Source organism: Anopheles stephensi, chromosome 3 (genome assembly GCF_013141755.1).
Source record: "Anopheles stephensi strain Indian chromosome 3, UCI_ANSTEP_V1.0, whole genome shotgun sequence".
NCBI lineage: Eukaryota > Metazoa > Arthropoda > Insecta > Diptera > Culicidae > Anopheles > Anopheles stephensi.
In genome coordinates, this window is record NC_050203.1 from 75,879,842 (window position 1) to 75,897,907 (window position 18,066).

At 47.2% G+C, this 18,066-nt stretch overlaps 4 protein-coding genes across 9 annotated transcripts in view; 1 reads left to right on the forward strand and 3 right to left on the reverse strand.

The window, feature by feature from the left end:
• Positions 1-973: 973 nt before the first annotated feature.
• On the reverse strand, positions 974-4,038 carry LOC118510795 (zinc finger protein 358-like). The gene is made up of 3 exons (XM_036053101.1): positions 3,918-4,038; positions 3,462-3,819; positions 974-3,385 (listed from the first exon to the last, which is right to left on the reverse strand). Exons 2-3 carry the CDS (start codon positions 3,618-3,620, stop codon positions 1,637-1,639), a joined length of 1,908 nt encoding a protein of 635 aa, XP_035908994.1. The 5' UTR covers positions 3,621-3,819; positions 3,918-4,038; the 3' UTR covers positions 974-1,636.
• Positions 4,039-4,796: 758 nt separating this feature from the next.
• On the forward strand, positions 4,797-6,634 carry LOC118510800 (protein obstructor-E). Its single transcript, XM_036053112.1, has 3 exons — positions 4,797-5,001; positions 5,807-5,883; positions 5,956-6,634. Exons 1-3 carry the CDS (start codon positions 4,938-4,940, stop codon positions 6,469-6,471), a joined length of 657 nt encoding a protein of 218 aa, XP_035909005.1. The 5' UTR covers positions 4,797-4,937; the 3' UTR covers positions 6,472-6,634.
• Positions 5,737-8,862, reverse strand: LOC118510797 (beta-1,4-glucuronyltransferase 1-like). Its single transcript, XM_036053108.1, has 3 exons — positions 8,388-8,862; positions 6,953-7,892; positions 5,737-6,895 (listed from the first exon to the last, which is right to left on the reverse strand). Exons 1-3 carry the CDS (start codon positions 8,615-8,617, stop codon positions 6,701-6,703), a joined length of 1,365 nt encoding a protein of 454 aa, XP_035909001.1. The 5' UTR covers positions 8,618-8,862; the 3' UTR covers positions 5,737-6,700.
• Positions 8,863-10,321: 1,459 nt separating this feature from the next.
• LOC118510796 (beta-1,4-glucuronyltransferase 1) overlaps positions 10,322-18,066 on the reverse strand; it is an 84,757-nt gene continuing 77,012 nt past the window's right edge. For all 6 annotated transcript variants that reach the window (XM_036053102.1, XM_036053106.1, XM_036053105.1 and 3 more), the window contains 7 exons: positions 16,216-16,556; positions 15,948-16,127; positions 15,702-15,864; positions 15,362-15,627; positions 15,118-15,293; positions 14,917-15,050; positions 10,322-14,414 (listed from right to left, as the gene is read on the reverse strand). In XM_036053102.1, the coding sequence (XP_035908995.1) occupies positions 14,217-14,414; positions 14,917-15,050; positions 15,118-15,293; positions 15,362-15,627; positions 15,702-15,864; positions 15,948-16,127; positions 16,216-16,556 (1,458 nt within the window). In that variant the 3' untranslated portion in view covers positions 10,322-14,216. The remainder of the gene's footprint in view (positions 14,415-14,916; positions 15,051-15,117; positions 15,294-15,361; positions 15,628-15,701; positions 15,865-15,947; positions 16,128-16,215; positions 16,557-18,066) is intronic.

Below are 18,066 nucleotides of genomic sequence, written 5' to 3' on the forward strand. Positions count from 1 at the left end.
TTCTTTCTAAGTATACCCGTCTTGAACAGGATTTGTCTCAGAGGGATTTGTCAGCCTTGAAAATAACTCCAGTATACCAGTTATATTAGAGTAAAGAACAGTTTTACTTGTGCTGTCGGCATACGCTTCAGTGATGAACCAGTACATCGATCTCAACTTCAATGTAGTTGTCGGTGCTGAATCTTGACCTAAGACAGCTGAGGATGTCGCCGACTTCTCGGTAGTGATAACCCTGCTGTATATCTTCATTAATCAGCAAGACAAATGGTTGTATCACTAACCAAATTCTAGTAGAGCCTCAGGATCCTTTCAGCAAATTAGATCCTTATTTTCCACGGATTGGACATATTGAAAATTAAATCGATGGAATATGTTGGAGTTGTCATCGTTGGGGTGGTCCGATGGCCGAGACGATAACGACGCCGGTCTTCACTCGGCAAGACCGGGGTTCAAATCCCATCCAGACCACCTCCTCGTACGTAGGGCTAACTTCTTTTCTACGGGTAAAATCAAGTCACAGAAAGCCAGAAATGGCAGGCCGAGACCATTCGAGGTTGTAGTGCCAAAGGAGAAGAAGAAGCCATCATTCTTATATATGAGATAGGCTAAGCCAAGATTGCTCATAAACTTAAGGTCACCATCATTGCTCTGGATTGCTTCGAATGCTGAATACCATTTCAATCTGACTTTAGAACTCAAGTCCTGACATTCCTCATATCCACACGTTTGTCGAACTTTGTCAGTTACCTGTGTCCTTTATCGCCTGACAACAGCAAATTGCCACGAATTGAAATTAATGTCTAGTACACCTCCAGAGACCCCATTTGTCTTCCCCCGAGAGCTTTTCCAGAGAGCGTGTTGCATGCACAAATGGGAAAAATCGAATCGAATCAATGAATGAAAATATTCAACATTTATCAGTCTCGTTTTGTTTTCTTTCCCTTCTTTTCAAAGAAATTAAAACTAAAGAATCTTACGAAAAAAAAACTAAATTACTTTTAAACCAAAAAAATATTAAAGTTAATGGAAATTATGATACAAATTTCTCTCGACAGCTCTAATCCGTCTCCCCTTTTTGCTCGCTAGTTTTGTTCTGAGTTATGTATTTATCGATGAAACACTTGGTGTGGTGTAAATAGAGTTTTGTTTCCGTTACAGCAAACACATTCCGCTAGTTTAGCACTACTACTGTACTGCCGCACACTTAAGCTTAAACTAAACGATGTGAACATTCCCGCCGATTCCATCCCACTATCGCTATACATAAATAAAGGTTGACATAGTGGCAAAATGTTTCTGCACGCGGCCCTGAACGCTGAACCACAGTACACTATAGAGACACTAAAACAAAACGAAAAACTATGGCCATGTTTGTGGAATATTTCTTACGCGAACCATTAGCACGAGCATTGTCTTACATATACACATATACTAGGTACACGGTCTGATGCTAGAAGGTTAAGATTTAAGATTTAAATTTCCCTCATTTTTACACAACAAAAAAATTTGATCGGGAGTTTGGATCGATCGAGCAGTACAGCGTAAGGTGAGAATGATTTCTTGTAAAGAAAAATCTTGCTAGTTTTAGTATAAAATCCTTTTAACCGCTAACCGCTCTAGCGCACCTAGACGTGCTTCACATACGCATCGACGGATCGATGGCCATCGTTCCATCTTCCCGCACCATGGAATACAGCAGGGAATGTTGTTGCATCGGTACCATCAGCTCCGGTACGCCCGGTACGTGTCCCAGCGAGCTGAGCAACGAACCATCCCCGGTTGGATTGCAGTGAATCTTCAGATGCGACTCGAACGCATCCTTCCGCACAAAGTTGGCCGAACAGTGCGGGCAGCAAAAGTTACGATCCTGCTGATGGGTACGCTCGTGGCGGTGAAGTTTGTCGCGGCGCGAGAACCGCTTGCCACAGGTCGGACACGCGAACGGTTTCAGCTCGGGGTGAGTTTGAAGGTGCTGTTCGTACTCACGCTTACCGTCGAACGAGCTCTTACACTGGGGACATTCGTAGATGCGCTTTTCATCCGCCGGATGGGTGCTCTGGTGTGCCCGTAGGCTCGCTTTACTCAGGAACCGTTTGGGACATTTCGTGCAGCTGTAGATTTTGCTCGACGGTGGAGTCTGTGGCATGTTCGGGTTGGGTGGTAAAGCAGGATCCAGACTGTAGGTTGGCGGGTCGTCAACGATTCGGGGTTGGGCAGGATTCGGTTCCATCGCCGGTACACCTTCCGGCGGTGGAATCGAACCACCCAAACTACCCTGAAACGGTAGCTCCTGCTTTACCGACTCTACCAGCGGTGGTACTCCCAGCCCGAAACTGAACGCCGTCTGTCCCATACAGTACCGCTCGTGCTCGTACAGCTTATCCTTTTGCGTGTACAGCGTTCCACAGCGTACGCACGAATGTTGCGGTACCAGCTCCTGGTGATAGCTCCGGTGCCGCACCAAGTCCGCCTTGTTCGCGAACGATCGAGCACAAACCGTGCAGGCGTGCGGCTTTAACCCGAGATGGGTGCGCATATGCTTCTTGAGATTCGTGTTGCGCGAGAAACTTTTGCTGCACTGGTCGCACGCGTACGGCCGTATGCCGGTGTGCACGAACGTGTGCTTCTTGAGATCGGACCGGCGCATGAATCCCTTGTTGCACTGCACACAGATGTACGGCCGGGCGACACTGTGCGAATCGCGGATGTGCGTGATCAGATACGTCCGGATGGAGGTTTTGTACTCGCAGTAGATGCAACCGTACGGTGCCAGCAGATCGTGGTCTTGCATTTCGTGCAGCTGGCAGGCGGATGCGGCCCCAAACGCCACATCGCAGTACTTGCACGTGTGGACGACCGTTTTCTGTGCCTTGCTCGGTGTGGTGGTGCCACTGCCAATGGGATCCGGCAATCCATTGCGCTGCTCGCCCGCCAGCACCGTATCACATTTTGTTTCTCCTTCCTCTTCCTCTTCTTCCTCCTCCTCGCCTTCCTCGGCATCGGAACCATCCGCGTCTTCCTCTTCGGCGGTCGCGTTCAGCTGTCGGCTAATGGTAAGCGGAGGTATCGGAAGAAGCGCATTTGTCGCGCTTTTTTCATCGTACGCTTCCTCGTTCGGAAGACTGTCGTTCGAGCTTTCATAGTCTTGCGAGGGATCGATGACAATCATTTCCATTTCTTCCTCATCGTCATCCGCATCATCATCGCTACCGTCATCCGAGTGCATCTCCGCAGCGTGAAAGCTCTCCCCCGGACCACCATGCTCACCGCCAAGCAGTAGCTTCCGCTCGTTCAGCTTGCATCGTTCCCGGAAGCTGGTAAAGTCATCGATCTTCTCCAAACACCGTTTGCATATCCATTTAGGTAGACTGTCGTGTTGTGTGATCTAAAAGTGAAGAAACCCGAAATGAGTGCCTCGAACAATAACCACCGACCGATCTACACCGTATCGAATCGCTTACATCCAGCTGCAGGCAGCCCTGTATCCGCACCGGCAACGGTTCACCCAGGCTCGTTGCCTGCTGTACACCGAATATGTCTACCAATTCGCCTTCCTTTCCCAAACAAAGCCGACAAAGTTGTCGCTCCACCGCCGGTATGGGGCCATTCCCAATGTTCATAACTACTGCCGTCGTTCTATCGGTGCCTAGTAAAGCGGGACCCAACGCCAATCAATCACATTCAGCCACACCAGGTTTACCGACGCTGCGCTGTTCACGGGCGTAACTACACCATATGCATTGCATTTAATGACCCGCGGCTGGCTTTGGGTGGGCAAATGCTGGCTCCGACCGGGGAATGCACAATTGTTTGGGAAAACTACACGAAAGATTTGGAAAAAAGCCACAAAAACACAACAAACAAATGACGATTTGCTTACAAATAGGCAAGTGTCAATTATGGTCTGCCAAACATACAGTGCGGGACGGAAAAAGTGGTGCGCGTGGTGAAATGCTTCTTCCATAGCTTGTTGAAGTTTTTGGTGACAATTAAACGTTAAACTATTTTTTAAGCTTCAACATGCTTTTCTTTATGTAATAATCGATTTTTAAGAAGAAATTAGCTCATTTTGTTTTGTTTACCTAAAATTATTATTTTTGTGCGTCACTGTACGGCGCGTATCGAACTGACAGCTTGAAAAAGACTGTACTACGCACAAGGTTACTACAGAGCAGGTGTCGACTGTCAAGGTTAATATTTTTTCTAATACTGAATTTGAATGAAAAAATATTTAAAACGAGCTTTTTGTAAAAAAAATAAGGAGAGTGTAAATAATTATGATTTAAGCTACACTTTTCAATATGGTATCGTATAAATTGATATAAATTTTTAAGAAATTATGATGTTCTCCTACTTTTCTTCATTAAATTAATGATAGAGCACGAGTGCGATGCCCGATTAGAAATAAAGTAGCTTTTCAAAGCTTCATTAATCATCTCCTTTGGAAATCATTATTCATTTCAAGAGTTCTAATGCCTTTGAGTAGAAGGGGCAAGGCTAGCTGCAAAATAATCTTCCCGAACTTTACCTCATACTGCTACAGAACTTCGACGTCATAAACCAGTTGGGTGCCGTTTGAATGAAAACGCACGTGCAGTGCTGTATGTCGTCGTCTGTAAATTCGCCACCCATGCCAGCCCATTTATCATCCCCTCCCACCATCCCCATCCACACACACACACACTCGCAACAGCATCCAGCCATAGTCTCACCTGCACGATCACGTTATAAGATGACGACAAAATAAATGTCGCTGAATATCTGATGAGTTTGCAACTGGAATACGGGGGGAGCTAGGGTGAGCCGATCGTCTAGAAGATCCGGTGCCGCTTCTTCGATTTAGTTTGAATCCATCCACCAACGGTAACAGACATCAGGTGTGTTCGACATCAGTGATTAAAGACGATCCCACGGTATCCAGCAATACGGCCACAAGCATGCTGTCGAGCGGCAAAATCACCCTTGCGGTCGTGATCTGTACGATGGCGCTGTTCTACCACGGTAACTATGATATCTAGACACGCTCCAGACTCAGCTAGAAGTGGCACAATTAGCTTATGGGAAAACTCGTGATAGTTTCCTTTTCGTGTCAAGGACGCGTGAGCGCGAAAAGCGAAAGTGATCATCTCACTCAAAGTTCCGTTAGGTGCATCGGAACTGCTGCAGGCAAGGGTGTGGGGAAAATTGTGGGAGAGATGCATCGCATTTGAATGCAATCGTGCATCTGCCAATCGTGTTCTGGAGGTGTTTTCATGTTACATCAGATTGCTTCGGAAGCGTTGCGGTGATGCGATCGTACGCAATTGAAGAGTGCACCAGCATTGGAGCCTCGAAACCGAAACGGTTTATAGGTGGGATGAAACGCTTGTTTGAACAACGTACCTGGTTCACCTTGACGTGGGAAGATGGCTCACATGGATCACACGCAGCACGGCGGTTTTCGCTTCTTCGCTCAACGGGTGGTGGGCATCACATATAAATACCGCCGAAGGTCGAATATTTTGAATTATTCCTGTTTGGTGTTTTCGGCATGATGCATGAGCGTTGATTAGTCACCAGGCGAGATTGGTGGCGATCAAGTTCTTCGCCGTATAGTCACTGGACTGTGTTAGAAATGGCTGACATTGAACGGCGATTTAAAGTTGGTCGAATATCTGATGCTAATTAAAATCATCATAACCGGAAACCACAGATTTTCTCGTGATAGGGCGTCATCAATGTCTAGACATGCGCTGATCCACTCGATTCATTTATCAATAACTTTCGAAATGTCTTATTTGTACAACTCTTCTAACCTTTCTCACAGCACAAAGTCAATCATGTCCCGAGAAAAATGGCCGCTATCCCGTGTCCGATCAGTGCGATGCCTACATCGAGTGTGTGGTAAGCGCGTACGTCCGCCATCGCTAAAACTGCACCGTACTCAACACGACTCCGATCTTTTTTCTCACCCAGGACGGTGAACCACGACGACAGCTCTGTCCGGACGGATTACTCTTCAACGACAAGGTGTCGCTGTTCACCTACCCGTGCCAGTACCCGATCGATGTAGATTGTGGCAGTCGCGGACGGACGCAGCCTCCCATCCCGACGGAAGACTGTCCGCATCAGTTCGGTTACTACAAGGTCGGCGATAGGGCCAACTGTGGTCAGTTTAAGAACTGTGCCGGCGGTACCGGGTACGTGCTAGACTGTCCCACCGGGTTGGCGTTCAACTCGGCCACTTACCAGTGCGATTGGCCGGATCTAGTAGAGGACTGTGATGCTGAGGCGTACCTCGGATTCAAGTGTCCGCCACAGGCCCAGGGGCTGGTCCAGCCGGTACGATTCTTCCGTGCGCCGGACAACTGCCAGAAGTACTTCCTGTGCGTCGGCGATAGGCCACGAGTTAACTTCTGCGGTCCGGAGCAAGCGTTCAACGAGCTGATTAACGCCTGCGATGGCATCGCCAACGTAACCGGATGTGCCTAAACCCAGACCCGGTTGGTGGTCATAGCTTAAACTACTAACTAATACTCGATACTTGTACGTGTGCTATGTTAAAGAATGTGTAGTCGCACTCCACGATGGCTTCCACTTTGGTGTGTGTGTGTGTGTATATCTGTGTTTGTGAATAAACTGATCACCCAGCGAACGGTTGTTTCGATTGGATATGACTAGAGAAAGACAAAGGATTCCCCGGAGGGGGGGGGGGGGGACCTTAAATCTTGCAACCTTCCCGCTGCCCGTACAGGGCAGCAATTTCGTGCGCAATAGTTTTACGCATAAACGATCGCTGTTTCGCTTGCTGTGGCGGTCTGTTTGCTTGTGCCATCGTCTTTATACCGGGTCGGTGCACCAAGAATCCATTGTCCAGGACGTGGAAGTCGTACCCCATGATGCACATGATGTATCCCTACAAGAAGAGCATCAGTAAAGCAAACATCTCAATAGGGGTGTAAAAAGAACTCACCTGCGTCATTTTGTCCGCCTTGCCTTCCCAGCTTAACCGCTCATCGTACTCCGGTTCATGTTTCGTGCCGACGTAGATCGGTTCCCACGATGCGTACGCTCCTTCCCGCTTCGACGTCACGTGAATATCCATCGTAAGATCGTACTTGATCGCGGTCAACCACTCCGCATACCCTGGCACCGTATGACAGTTGGAGCAGATATTCAAGTGGAACTTTATCGCATCTCCACGCTCGAGGAGCTCCAGCAGTTGGGATTTATCCCCCGGAACTGGGACATCCTCCGCTACCTCAAACACTGGCAGTACGTACACGCTTGGGCTGTGCAGTGTGTACTGGTAGAACGGGTGCGCAATCATGCGCAGGAACATCGGGATAAAGTTTGGACTTGGGTATAGTTCGATGTCACTCGCGAGCACGAAGTGTGTCACGGCAGAACTTCGCGCTACGTTACGTCCCACGTTCACCGGGTAGGTTAGATTGTTTAACGCTCGGAAGGTTGGTGTCAGATCATCATCTTGACTCAGCAATGTATTCCAGGCGATCGTCGCATTCGAGCAGTCTTGTGGTACGGTAATCTTCTCCCGATAATAGGCAAGTGGATGCTGCGGCAGATGCTCAAATTCAAAGTACAGATGAAAGCTAACGTACTCTCGTACCAGGGCGCGTTTTTGGTGGCAATCCAACAGATATTGGATGAGTGCCACCGAACGTCCAAAGTCGTCACCGGGAGCATAGAGTGCAATACTGATCGGTGCTAACCATCGCTCCAACAGCGGGACCACATTGTCCAGGAAGGTGTAGTCGGCGTGTGTTGTGTAGGTTATGGTTTCGTAGCAGTTAAATGTCCGCTCCGGAGCATAGAAATTACGCAACAGATAGTGATCGCCATGCATTTCCAGCTGGTAGCCATTGGACGCGGTGTTGCAGTTGAGTATCGTCCTGCGGGAGAAAGACCGGACGGGGGTAGATCAACATTAAGTGTCGCTAATTGATTCAATCGATTCTCCGGCCGGCGGGTGAGTCAGCGCGTGTGTCGCGGCCATCGCTTATCGCCTATCGCCAACGGCTTCGAAAGCAATGCATCGAAACGCTCCGCTGATAACGTTGCTTCATTCAAAGTTGCTGCCAAAAATGACTCTGGAGTATGGCGACGACCTGGTTGTTAGAATCGCTCGGTCACGATGACAATTGTGACGCTGTCTGAGCTCCAACTGCTTGTGTTGCTCTCACTTCACATGCCAACCATCATGCTTTTCACTGTCACTGATAACAAATGTCTCGGATAAGTACGTACAGGTAAAACATTCACCGGACAAACATTAGCCCAGCTCCACTACTACCACGCACAGCCCACCCCAGGAGACATACACTCGAACGCGATGTTTTACAACCGAACAACACTCCCCCCCTCCGGGGACGGCAGGAAGTACTTACTTTAGCCGGCGCAGCAGTGCTTCGTGCGATGCACCATCCGCCAAGTACTGGTTCCGTGCACTGTTTCCCTCCTCGGCCGGTTGGTAGTAGTACCCGAACAGACAGAACAGCACAAAGAACACGATCACTAGCAGCAGCACCGTCCGCAGTACCGTCGACCGGCGGGCAATCATCTCAGCATCGTTCGGATGTAGTGGCCTATAGTTGGCGGTACCACCGAATGCTGTCATCTGATCGAATTCCACGCTCGTACGATGTCGGAGCGATCGGGAGCGAACGGCGATTCGGAAGGGTTGATTGAACAGGTTCAACTGGTCAGTGAAATCTTCGCCACACACTGCCGGTAACACTGGGCATCGGGCATTCTAACACATCGATCACGTCCAATTCAAGCAAACACACCCCGTGATAAAGCTACTCGCCAATTAACACTTCCGAACGGTACCAGGTCTCACCGTCAACTGATTATGGTCAGTTCGGCGACAGCCACACACCGCGCATTGGTCGGCTCATATTCTCTCCTGCTTCTACGGCGATACAAACACCCGTGCTTCGATAAGATAAGAGGTTCCATATCGGCAAACCTTAACCTCCAAACCGCCCCGCCGCTGGTTGTCCCCAACGCTGGGACGTCGGGTGAATGTGCAACTTTGTGCGGTTAATCGATTTGGATTCGATTGTTTTAGGGGCTTTTGGAAATTAGCGTACAATGGGGGGGGTAGAATATTGGTATTGCGAGCGCTTGTATAGCTAAGGTACAGTACTTGTAAGGTACTGGTAGACACTGAGGAATTTCAATGGGGTTGGATAAGGATTTCCTAGAATTAGACCAACTCTGCGGGATGTTTAATTTTAGAAGTGTACATCGACTTTAATCGGATCGGTTCAATGCCAATACCTGCATTAGGTGAGCATCAGTCTTCATTGAAGACTTACTGAGTTCCTCTGGATTAGTTCCAGTACGTTTGACAGTCCAATTTTCCCGAGAGATACTGCCTGGTTGGAGCGCACCAAGTATGAGCGAAGTCCTTCGAAAAGGCTTCTCATCGTCTGCATTGTGGAGCCCTAAAAGGTTACTTAGTTTGTCCTATCAAACCAACAGTTAGGCCACTTCTACCCATGTTTGCAAACCTATGAAAAGTCTTCTTGGGATGGGTCTCCCACGGTGCCATTACCATAAAGTCATCTTTTTACTGGATCCTGACCAGTATAATTCGCTGCACAGTCATGGTAAAGCACAAAGTACTCAAACATTTTCCTCTCAAGATCAAGAGGATTTTTTTAATTTTTAATGGGCTCCAGTCTCAGCTCTCTGACGTAAGTAAATCAGTGTTTTTTGAGCAGGACCACTGGTGGTCCTTCCATCGTCCTACTGGGCCTTGTCGATGTTAACCTGCAATTGGAAGGCCTCGAGAAGGTTTGGCTTGCTATTGCTGATTTTCCTTAACTTGATTTTACCCACATCTGGATAATTGAGTCCAGCATACGGTGAGAGGTATTCCCTCGATAGGATTTTATTCCCGGTCCTAACGTGTCAAGACCTTCACCACTGACGCCTCGGTGCATCTGAAGTTCGTCATCTCTCTTCACGTCATCTGCTTCAATATCGCCTAATTCAGAGTTCCCCTGTCCTTTAGATTTCAGAGAAACAATCAGTTAGTTATCTGAGCAATAACAAATTTCTCACAGGGTATCTGGGAGTTTTAAGTCGGTATCCAATAGACTTTTTTACGGTTTCCTACACATTTTTCGTGTTGGAACCCAACTTATATGGGATGCTTGTAAAAAGTATTGGAAAAGCGTACAAAAATCTTCGAAGCCCTTCCTGTAATTTCGAGAGTCAATATGCAAAAACCCTCTTCCTAAGGAGTGTGTAAACAGTCATTGTCATCACGAACATTTGCCTCGCACGAACAAGTAAGCACCGAATAGCGTTCTTTTTAAAAAAAGGAACACTTCTATGGAAATACATTTATTACTCCCGAGAACTGTCTGCTCCATCCTCCCTTATTATCCAGCCTATCCATTTCTGGTTGATTTCGTTCCTTCCACTTCGTTATCATGTATCCTGTACCCTGTGTGTACACAATTAGTTACTTTAGTAATTATCGCCGGGGTTTTTTTTGGGCGTACGGTTTCTCCTTACTTTACGCAATGCAAATCAGGGAACGAAAAAAAACGAAGAGAAAATACTAGTTGGCCGATAACTGAAAAAAAATTCCTATGTACAATCATTTGTTCCTTCTTGTTGGGGCGAACAACAAGGAGAGTGGGATCACTGGGCGGCAAAAAACTACGTTTGAAGCGAATTTGCGTCACGGGGTCCATCGACTGACAGTGAACTTCAGTGAAGTAGACATATAAACTAGTGATGGTCGGGTCAATTCGAACCTACCGAGTAGGTTCGTATTGCCAATTCCAACGAATTCGGGTAGATCTGTGGGTGCAGCTAAGTATATAAGAGTTCGACCCATAGGTACGGATCTACCCTTGGACTGGGACGAGTTGGGAACGATTGACCCGAACCTCGTTCCACCTAGTGGTCTATCCGTACCCACCGGTCGAACTCGTTTCTTACAGGGACGTCCTCGACTCCGAGTGGACCCGTGATAAGAGTCGCATCACCAATACTAATATAAACTGCCTTCGGAAGAAGGAGACCGATCTTTTGTGCTCTTTCTAGTGCCTTTCTGATTGTTCTCCTTTCGTTTCTTCATACGTTTCGTTCATAATTCTGAAATATATTTTTTTACACAGAATTGCCGCCAGTGACTCTCACTCCCAAAAGCTCTGTTTTCTCCCTCTCCTTCAAGCTATCCCACTCACTTTGTTCAAAGGAAGGAAACCACGAGAAGGAATGAAAATTAATAGACACGATTAATTTGAATTTCGTCCCCTTCCTACGCTAGGCAATGGGGGAAACTAGTGGAACGGGCCTACCTAACTAACTTCGAGCTTAGTTTGCAAATGGAGGATTTTTTTTTCTCTCTCGTGATAATGATTAACTTAACCTAGCAGCTAAAGTGCTAGCAAATGTATATATACAAAAGGGTTAACGTAATGCGCGAACGAGAGAGAATAGAGAGAAACAGTGATAGAGAGTGTAGAAATTGATTGGAACGATATACAACCCAATGCTTTTGATCGATTAAAATATCCTTTAGTTGAGTGTATGAGTGTATGAGTGTGTGAGTGTATCATGCAAGAAACTTCCGTGTGCGTGTGTAATGTGTTTCAGGTGTATGAGTTTCCCTCTATTTCGTTGAGTGGAGTAATAGTGTAAGCTTTCATGTGTTTTGGTTCAACTCTTTCTGTTCTCGCCTCAATGTGTTGAGAATTTTTTGCTTCTGATTTTTGTCCCAAATTCTCCAATTATTTTCAATAATTTTTTTATCCCTTTTACGGCATTTGATTTCTTTTCTCATTACTTAAGAATTGTGTTTTTTGCGTGTTTTATGCGCTGTGTTTAGCAATCGTATTTTTTTTCTTTGTTCGTTCGTCTTGTTCTTCATACGAATAAGGCACTTACTATGGAGACGTAAAAGGAAACACACTACCGAGAGATTGGCTGAGATTTACTGGGTGACCGGGAGCTACCCGATTTCAACGGTCGTCCTGCGGTTTGTAACGTTTAGTTTGTTCGTTTTTTTCTTCTTCTTTGTGTGGTTAAATTAATTTCGCATACTAATGCGTAAAATAGGAAACTAGCAAAGGGAAACCGCCCTACGTTAATGCTAATTAGGAGACGAGGAAGAAGTATACGGTATAGAGGGGATTCGTGTTGTATGTTTTGTTGTTCGCGTGACTTGGTAGAGTAATAAGCTAGTTTATCACACTACTGTTTAAAATGTTTCGATATGTAACTATTTTTGTTTTTGTTTTGCATATTTGCTTTAAGCGCGAAAACAGAAATTGCATTGCCTGTATACTGATGATGGGCCGTACGACTCTTTTACGACGGATCCATCCGGAGTCGAGTTCGTTTCAATGGGAAGCGAGTTCGACCACCGGGTGCAACGAGTTCGCGTTGACCCGTAGGTGTAGCAGAGAACGATTCGGATCGCTTGCGGAAGGTTACGACCCGGTAGGTTCGACTCGACTCGCCCATCACTACTGTATACGAAAATTGAGTAAACAGCATAAAAAAGCCTCTATAATTGATAGGAAAAGTTAAACAAAAACATGAAGTAAAAGGATAACAAAAAGCAGATAAAAGTGCATTAACGGGTGCACAACTAGCAAGACAAAGACGCTCAAAGCAGTGTAACAAAACACTGGAACAAATTGCGTGAAAAACGTTAAATCATTTTGGTTTCAAAAACCATTTTGCCGTTTTGGAAACAAAGCATCCTAATCCTTTTTACATGTTTTCATGTTTTTTTCTGTTTCCTTTTTTTAGCTTTCTTTTTGTTTTCCGGGGGTAAAATTATTGTTACTCACATGTCTTTTTGTTTTGCCGCGATTCGGTTAAACATCGCTCGGCCTTGCTCCAAATTGCGGATTCCACTGAAGATCCTTTCCTTTACTTTCGAGATACGGCCAGGCTCGCTTGTCAGCGTAAAAATTCGAAACTTCAACTTCTCTTTCGCTTCCTTTCTTTGATCAGTTCTTCGCTTGGTTCGACTAATTCTGTTTTGTTTGCTTTGCTCCTGCTGTTAACATTTGATGATCTCTTTTTTTTCGCTTGTTCGTTTCTTACACACAAAATGTGCCGTTTTTTTTGTAAAATATCTACCAAGTTAGTTGCTGTCGTTATGATACAATGTGCATAATGGATGATACCTTTGCTTTGCGCTTTAAGATTACTACCGTTTTGTAAGAACTAAAATCGGGAATAGTTTGAAGGATGTGGGTATGACAGCTGAGCTGCAAGGGAAAGGGGGATAGAGAGGTTCCGATAAAAATGGGCGTTAGGAAGAAAAGTTTTGGTTTGTGTAAAGTTTCGTCATAAAATCATAACTGATGCCAATTGTATAACCTAGCTTTCTCGGGCCAAACTCTGCATCAATAGTACACTATCGAGCTCTTATCCACACATCGAAACATTGAACCATCGAACCGAATGACTATGCATCTAGCAGGGTGCTACTATCGTGTGTCTGTGGCTTTCATGCACCACTCCTCTTCCTCCTTCTCCTTCTTTCGAGCAGTCGGCTCGTGCAGTGGACATTATGTGCTAAAATCGACCTCCATCTTACAGACTCTGACAGATCTTCGCTTACGTTATCACACTAGGCGATCCAGCCCTGGCCATCCTTATCGTACTAGAGACCGTAACTAAAGTGTCCTCAGGTAATATCACTATCCAGGAAACGATTCGTTCCCGCAATCCGCGTGCAGTGGTCCGGATCGCGTTTTGGACATCGCTATCTTAATACAAACATCTTAACCCGATCGTTTCCATTGTGCTGTTGCGTAAACGAAGCACACCTACACAAGACTTATGCAAAATATGATTTCTTATTCCCTGTAGACATCGATGCCCGTCCCAGCAAGAAGCTGGGACCGCGGCAAACCTCATGGACCGTGCGCTCATCGGCGTCGTCTTCGTCGGCGGATGTAACCCTTCGGTTTGCCGACCTTGCGCCGGTTGCCAACGTGGGCCCGGTGTGGCCCGGCCGGGGCACCGGACATTAGCGTCAGGGCGGACCATCCGGCCGCCGAGCCAAAGGACGATGAGATCATGGTCCGCGAGCGTCTACCAATAATACCCCTAGTATTACCACCACCACCACGTACACCACCACTAGCACCATTACTACCGCCACCATTAGTACTATCGCTGCCAGCGGGATCGTTGGCCTTATACTAATGTTGTTTCCCCTTCAACTATACAGCACAGCCCTTGCGCGTTCCGTACATGACCTGCAGCTCCGGGTAGATGATCTTCTTGATCAGCTGGTTCGTTTTGGCGGCCAGCATCGCACGCTTCGGGTCCTTCTTCAGGACCTTGATGCCCGGCTTGTGCACCAGGAACCCGTTGTCCAGTATGTGGAAGTCGTAGTCGAGGACGCACAGTGCATAACCCTATAACATTAAACAGATGTATTAATATTATTTCTATTTCGAGGTCTCGCAGGACTCTAAAAACCAAGGAACGTAAAGTTCACAGAATTCTTCTAACGTTGTCCGCTTTAATTAAACAATTACCACAGTTTTTATAGAACAGCTTGATATCTTTCGATCAAAAATAGCTGCTAAACTGACGAATCTTAAGTTAATTCTATTCAAAACTGCGCCAGTTGTTTACTTGAAGTAGACAGAGTAGTATGATGCATCTCGATTATTAGTGATGGGCGCTCGGAATCGGAACTACCTGATTCCGGATCCGAATCCGCATTTGGTACCGAAATTCACTCCGGACCTACTCTTCGGAATCGAATCCGCAAAATTCTTAGCGCCCCGGAATCGATTCCGACCAAACCATCATATTGCCCATCACTATCTCGAATGCCGCCCTTAGTTTTTGAACTTAGAACCCAATGTTTTAGACCTTTTTATATAAAAAATCGAGTTCCACAACACTTACCTGCGTCATTTTATCACTCTTCCCCTCCCAGCTTAACCGCTCGTCGTAGTGCGGATCGGCATGCGTTCCAATGTAGATCGGTTCCCAGTGCACAAAGTAACCGATTCGTTTGCCAATGTGAAACACGCCCAAATCTATAACCGGGGAAGAATGATTTAGATGGTTTGCTCTCAGAATTCTAGTAAAGATAGTGGCACTCACCGTCGGTTTCGTTGGCGGCGATCCACTCCTTGGACTTCGGTACACCATGGCAGCTGGAGCAGACGCGCTTGTGGAACGGGATCGCTTTGCCCGTGCGCAACAGCTCCTGCAGTTCCGCTTTATCACGTGGCACCGGTGAATTATTATCTACTTCAAATATCGGCAGAGGAAAGACTCTACAATAGATAGTCAAAACAAATCAGTTAAAACGACTCATCTAAGGGGACCAAAAGAAAGGACGTACCTTGGATTCTTGCGCTGCAGCACCGGTTCGTTCCGTGCGATCATTTCGAGAAACTTATGCACTAGCCCCGGGTTGGGATACAATTCAATATCGCTAGCTAGAAGGAAATGGGTCATTGCGGCATCGCGCGCAATGTTCCGGCCGACGTTCACCGGATACAGGAGCTTCTTCTGCGTCTTGTAAAGCTGCGCCGCCGACACATTGAAGTACGGTATCGCCAGCGAACAGTTGTACGGTGTGTCTAATACTTGATTGTGTTTAGGAACCTGCCGTGGGAGGAAAAGGGTGACGTTAGAAATCGGAGGAGATTCTAGCCTCGTTCTATCCCAGAAATACTCACAAGTTTTGGAATATGTTTACTACTAAAATAAATATGAAATGTGACAAACTGTCGGACTAAATGACTCTCTGGTACGCAGTCTCTTAGATACTTTATTGAATTGATCGTGGGCACAAAATCCGTGCCGGGTGCGTGAAGCGCAAGGCTAACTGGAGCGTTCCACCTGTAACGATAGCGAGGTAAGCAAAATCAAACTCTTAGCCCTGCCTTTGCATGTGCTCCCACTGTTCCAACCGTTCCACGCACCTTTCCAGCAGTGGTACTAAATTGTCCAGAAATGTGTAGTCGGCGTGCGTTGTATAGGTGATTGTTTCGTGACACCGCAGGTCACCGTGTTCCGCCCGGATGTAGTTCCGCAACACCCAAAAGTCTCCCCGCTGTCCGATGTATGGCTCGTAGTCACGGTCGTGGCAGTTGAGCAGCGATCTGGCAGGGAGAATGGATGAGAATATATTAGAATTGCTATTACCCCGCGCGTTCCAGAATGGAAACACTCTTCTAGCGGTTCACCTACCTTAGCTTCGCCTCGACATCCATGGATGCGGTGGTGGAAAAGATATCGCTACCGTTGAGCACCCCGGTCGCACCACCACCACCACCACCGCCGCCGCCAGGGCCACCACCGCCCGCCGATTGCTGCCCGTCCTGGTAAAGCACATCGGCACCGACCATCTTCCGGACGGTGCTTTTCTCCGTTGGCACATCGAAACGACTATCGTCTACATTAAGATTACTGTTATCTACATCTCGTGCTTCCAGCATCAGCTGCTGCTGGTCCTGCTGCTGGGTACCGGCACCGTTCGGTACCGACTGTCGCTGCTGTTGCGTCTGCTGGACCACTTCCTGCACACCGATCTGCAATCGCACAAGGAGCACAAAGGAGGAGGGTTAGGCATCAATCATACGGCGATGCGACGCGATGCTCCCACACACACACATTCCATTGCGGATGACCTAATTTTCTTCCTGCTGAAACTTTAAATCGTGCAATCACGTCCAACAAAAGTTTCGCATGGCCAAATGCCAAACCGGGTCGCGCGCGCACCGGTGTGTCGCAGCAGCTTAACAGATTTTCGGACGAGCCACACAAAAGACGGTGCATAAATGATGGCGTCGCGAATGACATCCATCCTGGCGGGTTCCGGCATCCACCCAATCCCCCAGCCGTCTCTCGCCGCACACAGGACGACGCATTAATGTGAACTTCATGTCGCCTTAAAGAAACGGTGCGGTGTCGCGGTGGTCATTTGTATTCGCGCAAGCAGAGACACAAACACAGTTCAACGTATCACATTGGCAAACTTAATTCCTCCCTCTTCTCTCTCGCTCTCTCTCTTCGGTTATCCCTTGTTCCCTACATAATTGATAGCGTTCCCGATTCCGATATGTCGCTGTCGGATCTTGTGCGGGGTTTTTTTTTTTTGTCGGCGCGCGGTACAAATATTTATCATCCCGTGTATGTCTCTCTCGTCTTGCCGACGCGCTTCGCGGGAGGACTTACGGTAAATATGACAAACAAGACGTACCGCCGGTAAAGTGATTTCCGCATCGCGTCGAATGGTTGTGCCCAAAAGCACAGCCGGCAGAACCTGGACAAGGAAACTCAGAGAATTGGCATAAAGGGAGGCTGGAATTCTTCTACCGCGTAGAACGTCATCTTTCGGTTTGCAGCAATCGATAGCTCTTCACATTAATAAAAATAAAGTTGGCACAAATAGATGAATTTCTTAAAATTCCACTCCAAAAGACGAAAAAGCCTTGAGCGTTTTGGAGGCTCTTGGGGTTTGTTTTTTTGTCTCTCCTTTACTTCGGTCCAATCCAATAGCACTAATTGGTGCCCGCTGAAGCTCCCGAGCCCCCCACACACACCGGAACACGCTTTTAGTGAGAGGCTGTGCGGTGATCGGTTTCGGCTAGACTGTGTTGTCCGTTCTCGAAGCTTTACCGAAATTCGATTTAACGGCTTCCGACCGTGTTTTGGTGGTGTGACCGAGCGGTATAGAGATGGAGCGAGAAATCTTCTGAAATTTTTATTTATGCTAATTGCCCGATCGATATTGGCCGCCGAGATGGATGCGCTAGAACGTCCGCGTCCACAAAACTTCGATCCAGCTTGGGCTGTCTTGTTTTCGTTTGCTAGAGTTTCGGGTTCCGCACCAGTCTCGTGTGCGTCCCGGGGCCGGTGGCAAAATCTGCTCTACATGCGACTGACGGCATGCATAGCCAACCGAACGGACCCATATCCGTGTGCTCCGTGACTTGGTGCTGGTGTGCAAGGAATAAAATATCCATAAAAGAAGTGTTCAATCGTAGCGTTGGGCCCCGTACCCGGTAACGTTAGTTCGGTGTTTCTGTCGTAAAGCAA